Here is a 12583-nt window from a genome sequence, read left to right on the forward strand (position 1 = left end):
ACTAGAACGACAGGCGATGCCCAGGGACTGTGCGAAGGTTGAATAACGTCACGGCGCAGCATATCTTCCACGTGGGTGGTAATGACACGACGCTCTTCGGCCGAGACGCGGTAGGGTCGCTGACGTAACGGCTGATGTGAACCGGTGTCAATGTAGTGCTGCACTTCCGACGTGCGGCCCAAGTGAGGTTGTGAAACGTCGAATGAACTTCTAAAGTGGTGCAGGAGATCAAGAAGGTCGGCGCGTTCGGCAGGTGTGAGGGTATCGGCGATGGCACTCGAGAAAGCATCCTTGGACGTCTCTTCAAGCGCGGAAATCGAAGACGACTGGCCGGAGTCGACATCAAAAGGGTCTCCGGGGATGTCAACCAAAGACGAAGAGTCGAGGAGTTCCACGATGCCAAGGCATTCACCAACGAGCAATGTAATAGGCGCACAGAGGGGATTGCAAAAGTATATATTGCTACAGCCGCCAGCCATGTCAAGTGTTGCGAAGGGTAGTCGCAGAGATTTACGGCTCATGAAGACGTCGGAAGGTGTGAAGAGGACCGTTGCATCAGTGATGGCATCGCAAGAGACGGGTACGAGAGCGAAGGAGCCAGGTGGAATATCTGTGTCCTCGCGCACGGTAAGCTTAGAAAGGCGGTCACAATCTTCGTGCAAGGGTGCGTCACAAGGGGAAAATTCAACTTCGGCGCGTGCGCAGTCGATCACGGCTTTATGACGGGATAAGAAGTCCCATCCGAGGATGACGTCATGCGAGCAGGTGGGAAGAACAATGCACTCGACTATGTAAACAATGCCGTGAATAAGCACACGTACAGTACAGGCTGCGTGCGGAGTGACGTGCTGAGCGCTTGCCGTATGAAGCGATAGTCCAGAAAGCGGCGTGGTCACCTTGCGCAGCGAACGGCACAGTTTGGCGGCTATCACAGAAACGGCTGCGCCGGTATCCACAAGAGCGAATGCAGGAACACCTTCTACACTAATTTCGACCACGTTAGCAGGACAGGCGCGAGGACTTAGGCAGTTCGAATGGGGCGCAGTTCTTGCCTCTTGAACTGCGACGTTCAGTTTTCCTGGTCAGGTGGTGCGGGTCGCCGACGCATTGGGGAGAGCGAGCGTCGGCGAGGGGATGGGGAGCGACGCGAAGGAAATTCTGGAAGGTCAGCACGAGCATACGGTTGGTGGGAAGGAGTGGCGTATTGGCGAAAGGGCTGGCTGCCGTACTGGAAGGGCCGAGAGGCGTCGCCGAACGCTTGAGGCCGACGTCGGCAATATCGGGCGACGTGTCCAGGAGTGCAGCAAGAATAGCAGATGGGACGATTATCAGGCGTCCTCCAAGGATTAGCTCTCGGTGCGGTCCAAGATGAAGCATGGGCTTCCGGTGGCGCCGGTTGGGAATGGGTCGCGAAAGACGCAGGCGGAGGCCTGCGTACTGCCTGCGCGTACGTAAGAGGCGCAGCCACAGGCAGGACTGGCTGCGCATAGGTGAGAGGAGTCGCGACAGGCTGCACTGCCAGAGCAGAGTTGAGATTCGTGGCTGCAGGCGGCTGATGGTGTGCGGAAGGGACAACTTGAGCGACCTCTTCGGAGATGAGAGTGCGGAGCGTGTTTGGAAGACGGGAGGTGGGCTCCTGAGTGAAGGGGACTAAAGAAAGTTGGCGGGCAACTTCCTCACGCACGAAGTCCTTGACCCGTTGAAGTAATGAGCATGAGTCGTACATGCTGTCAAGGCTCGCCACCAAGTCGTCGCTGCCCAGAGCACGCCGAGTCGAAGCGCGTTGCTTCCGTAACTCATCATAACTTTGGCATAGGCTGACGACTTCGGACACAGTGCGCGGATTCCTGGCTAGAAGCATCTGGAAAGCGCCGTCATCGATGCCCTTCAGTATATGGTGAATTCGCTCAGCTTCGGGCATTGCCGCGTTGACTCGTTTACACAGGTCCACGACGTCTTCAATGTAGCTCGTGAATGTTTCTGCCGTCTGCTGTGCTCGGGCGCGCAAGCGTTGTTCAGCGCGCAGTTTGCGAACAGCGGAGCGGCCGAACACTTCTGTAAAGGTTGTCTTGAAGATTGACCATGTGGATAAGTCACTTTCGTGGTTGTGAAACCAGAGTTGGGCAACACCAGCCAGATAAAAGATGACGTGGGTTAACTTCGCTGGATCATCCCACTTGTTGTGCGCACTCACCCGTTCATATGACGCGAACCAGTCTTCTACGTCGTCGTCGTCTGCACCGCTGAAGATCTTGGGGTCGCGTTGTCGTGCAACGCCGGTGCAAGTGACGGACTGTGGCGTCGGCGCCGTTTGGGATGAGCTGTCGGTCATGGCGGGCGATAGCGTTCTTGATCGCAGCTCCAGGGTTACAAGCGACGGGGTTTGAGTCCCAGCACCTCCACCAATTGAGAAGAGGTTTATTGGCGGCTCCTAAGGCAAACGCGCGGCGACCGGGAACGGCGAGACAGCCCGAAGCACTGTCCAAAAAAGGCGACAGTAATCAACAGCGCGAGCGGGGCCGAGCCGCGCGTTGGCGATGTGTCTGTGCCGCGAGGCGCGTCTTCTTCTTCACATGAAGAAGAAACTAGGAACCGGAAGAATCAGATGTATGCATTAAGAGACAAAGCCGGCAATATCATTACTAATATGGATGAGATCGTTCAAGTGGCTGAGGAGTTCTATAGAGATTTATGCAATACCAGTGGCATCCACAATGATAATGAAAGAGAGAACAGTCTAGAGGAATTTGAAATCCCACAACTAATGCCGGAAGAAGTAAAGAAAGCCTTGGGAGCTATGCAAAGGGGGAAGGCAGCTGGGGAGGATCAGGTAACAGCAGATTTGTTGAAGGATGGTGGGCAGATTGTTCTAGAAAAACTGGCCACCCTGTATACGCAATGCCTCATGACTTCAAGCGTACTGCAATCATGGAAGAACACTAACATAATTCTAATCCATAAGAAAGGGGACGCCAAAGACTTGGAAAATTATAGACCGATCAGCTTACTGTCCGCTGCCTACAAAGTATTTACTAAGGTAATTGCAAATAGAATCAGGAACACCTTAGACTTCTGTCAACCAAAGGACCAGGCAGGATTCCGTAAAGGCTACTCAACAATAGACCACATTCACACTATCAATCAGGTGATAGAGAAATGTGCGGAATATAACCAACCCTTATATATAGGTTTCATTGATTACGAGAAAGCGTTTGATTGAGTCGAAACCTCATCAGTCATAGAGGCATTACAAAATCAGGGTGTAGACGAGCCGTATGTAACAATACTGAAAGATATCTATAGCAGCTCCACAGCCACCGTAGTCCTCCATAAAGAAACCAACAAAATTTTAATAAAGAACGGTGTCAGGTAGGGAGATACGATCTCTCCAATGCTATTCACAGCATGTTTACAGGAGGTATTCAGAGACCTGGATTGGGAAGAATTGGGGATAAGAGTTAATGGAGAATACCATAGTAACTTGAGATTCGCTGATGATATTGCCTTGCTTAGTAACTCAGGGGACCAATTGCAAGGCATGCTCACTGACCTGGAGAGGCAGAGCAGAAGGGTGGGTCTAAAAATTAATCTGCAGAAAACTAAAGTAATGTTTAACAGTCTCGGAAGGGAACAGCACTTTACAATAGGTAGCGAGGCACTGGAAGTGGTAAGGGAATACATCTACTTAGGGCAGGTAGTGACTGCAGATCCGGATCACGAGACTGAAATAATCAGAAGAATAAGAATGGGCTGGGGTGCATTTGGCAGGCGTTCTCAGATCGTGAACAGCAGGTTACCATTACCCCTCAAGAGAAAAGTGTATAACCAGCTGTGTCTTACCAGTGCTCACTTACGGCGCAGAAACCTGAAGGCTTACGAAAAGGTTTCTACTTAAATTGAGGACGACGCAACGAGCTATGGAAAGAAGAATGATGGGTGTAACGTTAAGGGATAAGAACAGAGCGGATTGGGTGAGGGAACAAACGCGAGTTAATAACATCTTAGTTGAAATCAAGAAAAAGAAATGGGCATGGGCAGGGCATGTAATGAGGAAGGAAGGTAACCGATGGTCATTAAGAGAAGACTGGTTTCCAAGAGAAGGGAAGCATAGCTGGGGGCCGATGAGATTAAGAAGTTTGCAAGGACGACATGGCCACAATTAGTACCTGACCGGGGTAGTTGGAGAAGTATGGGAGAGGCCTTTGCCCTGCAGTGGGTGTAACCAGGCTGATGATAATGATGACGATGATCCTCAACAAAGCCATCATGGACTACCTGATGGCTTTATACTGTACCCTAAACAGTACGGCTTCCGTAGAGGGCTGTCCACAGTAACGCAACTTGCAAAAATAACTCATGACTTCGCTCGCATAATTGATTCTAAACTTCAAGCTGACGCAATACTCATAGACTTTGCAAAAGCATTCGATCGCGTACCTCATTCTAAATTAATAGCCAAGCTTGAATCGATTGGCATTAATAGCAAAGTAATAGGATGGATTTCGGCTTACCTTACAAATCGTACTCAGTATGTAAGTTTAAACAGAGTAGATTCTGACTACCTAAGTGTTTTGCCTGGTGTACCCGAAGGGTCTGTTTTAGGGCCAACATTGTTTCTTATATATGTTAACGACATCTCTTCTTGTGCAGAACCAGGTGTAACACTGCGACTTTTCGCAGATGCTTGTGTCATCTATACTGCAATTCGCAGTACTGACGATCAACTAAAGCTTAATTCTTTTTTACAAAACATTGCCCAATGGTGCAATATGTGGGGGATGGAAATAAATGTCTCTAAAACAGCGTTCATCAGCCTAACCAAGAAAAAACGACCTTTATCATTTACGTACAATCTTAAAGGCTTGAATATTACACAAGTCGACAAAGTGAAATACTTGGGTGTCACATTCTCGCAAGACTTAAAATGGGATAAGCACATCACCGATACATGCGCCAAGGCATTCAAGCAATTAGGGATTCTACGCAGAAGACGGAGTAAAGCACCTCGGGCCGTAAAATTAACTGCCTATAGCACTCTGGTCCGACATATTTTAGAATACGGAAGCATAGTGTGGGACCCTCATCAAAAGTACCTTCGCGATAAACTTGAAAGGTTACAGAATGGGGCTCTTAAGTTTATCTATTCAAAGTATTCTTGGCACGACAGTGCAACGGACATGCACAATGAAGCGCATTTGGCAACTCTTTCCTGCCGGCGTCATGTTGCATCTATGAAGTTTTCCTGTCTCCTCTTTAACGGACACATCAAAATAAGAAATGACGACTATATTCATCCGCTTGGCCATCGGTCTAGTAGGACAAACCATGATAAGTGCATCCGGCCATTCAATACGCATTGCAATATGTTTAAGTTTTCCTACTTCCCTCGCGCTGTGAATGCCTGGAATGCGCTACCAAGCGAAGCTGTCAATAATCCAAATTTAGATCAGTTTTGTTCTCTAGTGGAGCAGCTAATGGACCCTGTATAACTACTTTTCCTGTTGTAAAATGGCAGAAAGTATCTTGTAGTGTTGTATTGTTCTCATCTGTACATTTTTCTCATGTATAGCATACGATCTATATTGCTAGATTTTCTCTTGTGTATGCGAAGCGTAACCATGAAGGTAATATAATATTGATGCACTTGTTGAAAAGTGTTCTGATCTACCTCATGTTTTCCTGTTGTCTTTTTGGGAACTTGTTGTATCTTATTACATGCCTATGATGATGTAAGCCCGCTCCCTGTATGGGTCTGCAGAAGACCTACAGTATTGATAAATAAAAAATAATAAATAAATAATTTTTGCCCGAAAGCTAATAAATAATATTAGGGATGTGCAAATATCAAAATGTTTTAATACAAATTGCATACGAATACTCAGCATCAAATATCGAATCGAATATTGAATAATAATATGCACATGCATTTATTAGCAAGTTGGTTTATTTTAAGGTGTTGGAAAATTGCAATCACACTCTCGTTGGTAAAAAAAATTAAACTAAAATTAAACTAGTAAGCTGTTATACTAAAATATTGTGTATTTGGCTCATATTGCTTTGGAAAATTGAGTACGTACTAGTTGTCTGTTCTCGCCAACCTGTGCCTTAACATACTGCACCAATTCCCCCTAAACTCAGAGGAATTTGACACTGTACCAGCCAGCCTTTGTTGCATTTCCTGTCAAGCAATAAGATCAGGATTGGGGGTGGAACCTGCAAAAGCGTGCACCCACGCTGTTCGCAAACCCATGCACCTGGCGTCTGACAGGCTGGCTTTCCTGTGTAGCTTATACATCCAGTGGCTAAGAGTGTTTTATAGGCGAAATTTCGCCAGCAGCATAAAATTATTCCAAAATTCAACACAAAAAAATACACTTTTTTAGATTAGATAGAAATAAATGCTAAGAACCATGTTTGCTCCTGCACAGCCAGCAATATACTCTGTTAGTTTCGAATATTTGTATCCAATCGAATATTCAAAAATTTTTGTATACATAGTTTTCGAATCGAATACAAATATTAAAAATATAATATTCGATAATATTTGCGATTTTTGAATATTTGCACACCCCTAATAAATATGTATTCTTGAATTTTTTGCAGTCATATTTCTATAACACTTAAGACGATGAGCAAAACGAAAATAAGGTGGAAGCAGGAGCCAAAATTTCGACAAGTGGACTTGTCTTCTTCAAGGCAACATATGCTTTCCTCGCCACAGTATATATAGGTGGGGTTCTTCTGAAGGGGAGAGTGAGTAAGGCGGGTGGGTGCGGCAACAAGCGAATGTGTTAGCGTGTCAAATTGAGAATAAAGGAGTGCTGTGCACAAGGCCAGGGAACCGACCCTCTGTCAATCATGTGTCAATGCCCGTGTGTCAGCCGGCGTGTCAACGGCGTGCACAGCAGCCCTCTATTACCTGTTGCAGTGGTAGTCGCAGGCTATCTTGTCTCTGAAAGAGATAATAGAAGGAGCGGCAGAAACCGGTGCTCGTAAAAAAGGAAGAAAAAAAAACGAAAATACTGAAATGGTATAAATACAGGGGGAAAAAACAAGAACGACAAAAAGAAAGAAAAGGGGGAAAAACGCTAAGAAATCGAACTAAGTGTTGTTGCCTATAGCTTGAAATTTAGCATAGCGAATAGATTCTAAAGCTCCCTTTGAAATGTTTATGCCTATTGGTTGCAATGTCTTGAACTTATAGATAAGGTATGCCTCTCTGTATTTTCTTTCTCGTTCAGAATGGAAATTTGACTGCAAGATGTAGAGTTTAAGTTCATCAATATTATGACTTGGTTGGTTGAAATGCTCGGCGACGGCTTTGGGAAGCTCTTTAGCTGTGTATGCGCGATGTCCGTTTAATCTGACGTTCAATGATTGTCCTGTTTCACCAATATATTGTTTCTGGCAGAAGGAACATTCAAGCATATAAATCACATCCGAACTTGTACACGTGAAGCTAGATTTGACTTCGTGTGTATAACTATTTGCGGTGCTTTTAAGTTTAATGTCACATTGAAGGTGCCTGCAGGTTTCGCACCTGGTAATGTTCGAAAAAAAATTCTTTGGCGATTTAGTGGTAAATGCGAGAGAAATGCACTAGCATAATGTTGCACTTCTTTTAGGTCCCAGATCCATGATTTAAATCTCATTCACCACATTGCAAAGTGTTGTTCAGGAGCTCACTCGACACGTGTTGTCCAAAGTGAGCTCGACAACTTTGGTCGCAATGTCTAACAATGTTATTGTAAACAGTGAGTGAGGAAGGTCCAAAGTAAAAAAAAAGTTGCGGTTTTGCCCAATAGGCGAAGCATCGATAGCGATAGCAAATTAGTAAACAGCTATGTGAAGCAAGGACAGTAGTTTTATCTTGCTTGATAACCGTGGAAAGCGGCTGTAAAAAAAAACGGAGTGAGAAAGCATGACAGCAGCAACAAGTGAATTGACCTTTGAGCCGTCTCTCGCTTCAATGCGAACTAAACATCGAAAGCACTGCACATACGAAGCTACCAACACTTGGTGCACTTTGTCCACATTGCAGATTGCTTTGAAGATATGGCGCCCGCGCGGGCGAGCACTTCGTCTACAGCGCAGATCGCTTTCAAGGTACAGCAGCTGCGCAGCCACACCATAAGCAGCAGCTGCCAGAATGGAGCCCTGCTCTCCCTGCCTCTCCGGTGCCTCACACGCAAAAGAAGACGGCACATTTCCGCCCTACCTTCCTCTCTCACATGCACGATCGTGGGCTGACCCTTGCAAGCCAGTTTGTCAGCCCGTGTCGACCCGGCAAAAGTACGTTTTATATTCCCGATTTTAAAAAAAATTGCCACTAGTTCTGTCCGTTGTAGCCGATAGTATGTTGTAGTGCAGTCCGTTAAAAGCGAACTTTGTTGCATTAATAAAATAGGTAGAACAAACTAAGGCTGAAATATGGTCCGTTATATCCGAAAGTCTGTTATACGCAGGTCCGTTGTAATGAGCATAGACTGTGTGTGTGTGTGTGTGTGTGTGTGTGTGTGTGTGTGTGTGTATGTGTGTGTGTGTGTGTGTGTGTGTGTGTGTGTGTGTGTGTGTGTGTGTGTGTATATATATATATATATATATATATATATACACACACACACACACACATACACACATACACACACACACACACACACATACATACATACATACACACACACACATACATATATATAAACACCTCTATCACGTGACCGGCTTCCTACACTTCACACGCATACACTTTTTTCCACTTTGTCATTCCTAATGCTAATGCATCACAGAGCTGATCATTATGTACACAATATGTCACATCAGATAAGGTAGCTGCACACTACTATGTGAATGTTGTGTTTTCTGCACAAAAGTTGGCTTGCATCTGCTAGCAGTATCAAAAGGAAGTAACATTGCTAAAAGCAGGGACAACAGTAATTGCAAATTGAACACAGCATGTGCCAGTTTATCCTTTGCACGTCTGTGGTGCACTGGGTGCCACTATATTGTGGTGCTGCTTGTATTGGCCAGACTGGCAAACGTGTAAACACCAAAATAAACGGAACATTCAAATACTCTGAAGTGAAGTAAAGGATCATGCTCATCTGGTGGCTGGCTATTGCAAATGCAAGTGCAAAGTATGTTTCACATGATGTGACCATCCTTGCAACTTCGCACTTGTGATGCTGTAGGTGCAGCAAATATGCCATTGGCCCCTTTGTATGCAAAATTTTTCGTTAAATTTTTGGAGAGGCTCAACTTCCCTGCAAAATCACACATGCAGCATGAACGAGCAGCAATGTCGATCGCTAGACACATCACTATGGCGTGCCTACTTGTTTTTTATTTTGATAGTGTAATGAGTTCGAACTCGAAAAAAATTTTTACAGAAACAGTTTCTATTTTGTTTTACCGAAGTGGACTAAATAATCCTGTGCCAAGAATAATTCAGTCTTCCACTAGGTGCTTGCAGATGCAAAGATCGCAGCCATAATCGGTGCCTGTGAACAGCAATACAGAGTCCACATGTGTGGAAATTGCTGCAGAATACACAGTGCAATATCCCCCCCCCCCCCCATTGCAAGCCACTATTTCAAAAAAACTGATATTGAATGTTGCTACCTCGACAAGACAATGCAGGAAATGTACGTTACCACATGAAAAAAGAAAATTCATTGTATATTAGCCAACCATCTTTGGCACTTCATGATAAATAAATAGTCTTTTCACCTAATTAACTACGATGATGATGTCTCTCCAACTGCAGTTTCATCTTTTTGTAGCGTGCTGATAAATATGGCTGTTTAAGGCCAGTTTGCATGTAAGTATGCTTGTACCCCCCCCCCGCCCCCCATCACTTTCATAGGTTTTTCGAATAAACAGTCACTTGGTCAGCACTCATCCTTTCTGATCCCCCTACATCTCTCCCTCTACATCTAAATTAAATTATGGGTTTTTACATCCCACAACCACTTTCTGATTATGAGGCAAGTCATAGTGGAGGACTCCAGGTGTTTTCACATTTCGCCCCATCGCCGGCCGGTATTCGATCCCGCGACCTCGTGCTCAGTAGCCCAACACTATAGCTACTGAGCAACCATGGCGGGTCCCTCTACATCTCTGTGTGGTTGTGTTGTTTTCTTCTACCATGTTCAATGTTCACAACCTCACCCAGGTTTCACTGCTACAATGTGGTAAACCTCGCATGCCACTGCTTTATGCAGAGTCGGGTCATTTTGGAATGGCAAAACTGTAGCTTGCTCTTTACTATACAATGACAACATATTGAATCCAGTTGCATGGACCCCAATGCACAGGTACAACTGACCACATTGCACAGATTTTTGCTTCTGTAGCCCTCATAGACTTCTTCATTGCTAGGACATCCGCTCTAAAGCATCTCTTCATACAGGCTGAGCCATCAAACATTTTCCAAAGATTAAACAACCATGCCCAGCGATGCTTCTCTACAGTCATATGGCCAAAAAAAAAAATTTTTAAGTATGTTAAGTTGCACAGCTATGCACTCACTGCGATTTCCTCATGCGCACTCTGAAGTTCAGCAGTCTGCTTGGTGTATTTGTCCTGGAGTTTGCTCAGTTCCAATCGCAGCTGCATGTGCCAAGAAAAAACAAAAAACAAAACAGATAATTAGCAAGAATTTAGCAAAAGGTATTACATATGTCAGCTGAAAGCCAGCACCACCTATGTGGCCCATGTAACACAACCTCAAAAGCAAGCCTGGCACCCAGAGAAAACCTTCCTCGAAGGTGATATCCTTACTGAAGCAGATATTTGCCAGGTTTGACAGACAGTACAAGCTCATTAATTCGAATTCCGCGGGGATGCTTTGAAAATTTGAAGTATACAAAATTTCGTAGCATTTTGTAGACGTAGCATGAGCGCACGCACGCACACACAAGCTATGTCATGTTGGCAAGAGAAACAAGCACTGGTGCAGCCAATGCAACCAGACAGGGCCAACGCAGTCCGATGTGCCCGACGTCTGGATGGCTCTAGCTCCATCAGCATGTTCGTCACGCGAACTGCGCCGACCCACAATGCATGGCGCGGACAAAAAAAAGTGCCCACACCGATTTGCCGAAGGTCACAGACAGCCTTTCAAAGCAGCGTACAGGTTGGGTATTGTTCTGCGCATGCTCCGAAGAGAGCAGCCTATGGTGTGCGCATCGAAGTCTAGAGGGGACCGCATTTCGGCTGGCACAGCCCAAGTGGCGTAGCGTGAGTGGCCGCAAGTGATGCGCACCAAAAATGTCAGAGTATAAACGCAATTTTGTGCCACCGACACACGCCACAAGAACACGAGCTGCGCTCTCAAATGCGCTCGCGAAACGCACCACAAGCTGCTGCGATGTTGATCTCCATTGCACTTTCGTAGCTGCACCGGCTGCATGCTGCCAACTTCCAATATACGTATAGATGGCATCCAAACATGTCCAGGTATTTGTACAGGAAAAACATAGATTCACAGTGGAGGAAAAGAACTAGGAAGATTACCAGCAAGTATACGACCTGTATGGTAAGTAACATGACAACAAAGAATGTCAAGCGGAAAATCAGAGAGGCTGAGATGATCTCATGGGTGGTGGCAATGGAAAAGAAACCTGCTACGAGTAATTAAGAGGAAAAAATGAAATCAGGAAAAAAAAAACAATTTATGATAACTCAAAGGGAAGCTCTTTACTTTTCGAAGCAAGATCAGGATACCTTATAACATGCACTTATAAAGAGATATACCAGAAAGAAGGCGCATGTGCTTGCTGCGGCAAAGCTAGGGAAACGATGGTGCATGTTTTATTAGAATGTGAAAATATCTGCCCAGCGGTCAATTTATTTATTTATTTATTCCAAATACCTGCAACACCCAAAGGCATTATTGCGGGGGCGGAGTGCGGGGGGGGTGAGAATATATAGCTAAGGCAAGTAAAAAATATTACAAGGCATGACAAGCGAGTACTAAATGAAGACAACTGCACTCGTTCATACATCTGATAACAAGGCCCGAAACATTGGTTCAAATCGGCACTCGACAATTTGGGCAAGCAGTTCCATTCACAAACTGTCTGTGTAAGTGTTTGAAAAGTGTTAGTTTTACATTTAATTTCTTTTATTTTCCATCCGTGACAAATCTATTCGACCTAAAATGTGCTGGAAGCAAATAAATATCTTTGTATATTTTTATAAGTACTGTGATAAACTTTATACAACATTTATAACTGGAAGTTCCTTCGGCGAGTACATAAAAGCTCCCATCCCAACGTTAGTTTAATGTCAGTAACACTACTAGGGAAGTTATAATCTCTTGATATAAACCGAACGGCACAGTTTTGTACGCGTTCATGCATGTCAGTTAAATATAAAGTTCGCGGGTTCCAAACAACACAAACATACTCCAATATAGACTGAACATAAGTTAAATATAGAAGCTCTAACTTTTAGCGGGGTGCCCCCCCCCCCCCCATTTTAAAATATCATCTGAAAAAATTCAGCATTCCCCAAGCTTTAGATGAAACATGCTCAATGTGCTTAATTCCGTATGAGGTTGAAGGAAAAGTAAACGCCAAGG

At 45.0% G+C, this 12583-nt stretch overlaps 2 protein-coding genes across 9 annotated transcripts in view; one reads left to right on the forward strand and one right to left on the reverse strand.

Moving 5' to 3' along the window:
• Positions 1 to 12583, forward strand: part of LOC142586041 (uncharacterized) — a 116796-nt gene that overhangs the window by 44657 nt on the left and 59556 nt on the right. For all 3 annotated transcript variants that reach the window (XM_075697284.1, XM_075697271.1, XM_075697277.1), the window contains one exon: positions 8042 to 8292. In XM_075697284.1, the coding sequence (XP_075553399.1) occupies positions 8150 to 8292 (143 nt within the window). In that variant the 5' untranslated portion in view covers positions 8042 to 8149. The remainder of the gene's footprint in view (positions 1 to 8041; positions 8293 to 12583) is intronic.
• LOC142585994 (uncharacterized) overlaps positions 1 to 12583 on the reverse strand; it is a 330876-nt gene that overhangs the window by 24917 nt on the left and 293376 nt on the right. For all 6 annotated transcript variants that reach the window (XM_075697173.1, XM_075697220.1, XM_075697194.1 and 3 more), the window contains 2 exons: positions 10528 to 10608; positions 6920 to 6952 (listed from right to left, as the gene is read on the reverse strand). In XM_075697173.1, coding sequence (XP_075553288.1) covers positions 6920 to 6952; positions 10528 to 10608 — 114 coding nt within the window. The remainder of the gene's footprint in view (positions 1 to 6919; positions 6953 to 10527; positions 10609 to 12583) is intronic.

Source organism: Dermacentor variabilis, chromosome 1 (genome assembly GCF_050947875.1).
Source record: "Dermacentor variabilis isolate Ectoservices chromosome 1, ASM5094787v1, whole genome shotgun sequence".
Classification (NCBI taxonomy): domain Eukaryota; kingdom Metazoa; phylum Arthropoda; class Arachnida; order Ixodida; family Ixodidae; genus Dermacentor; species Dermacentor variabilis.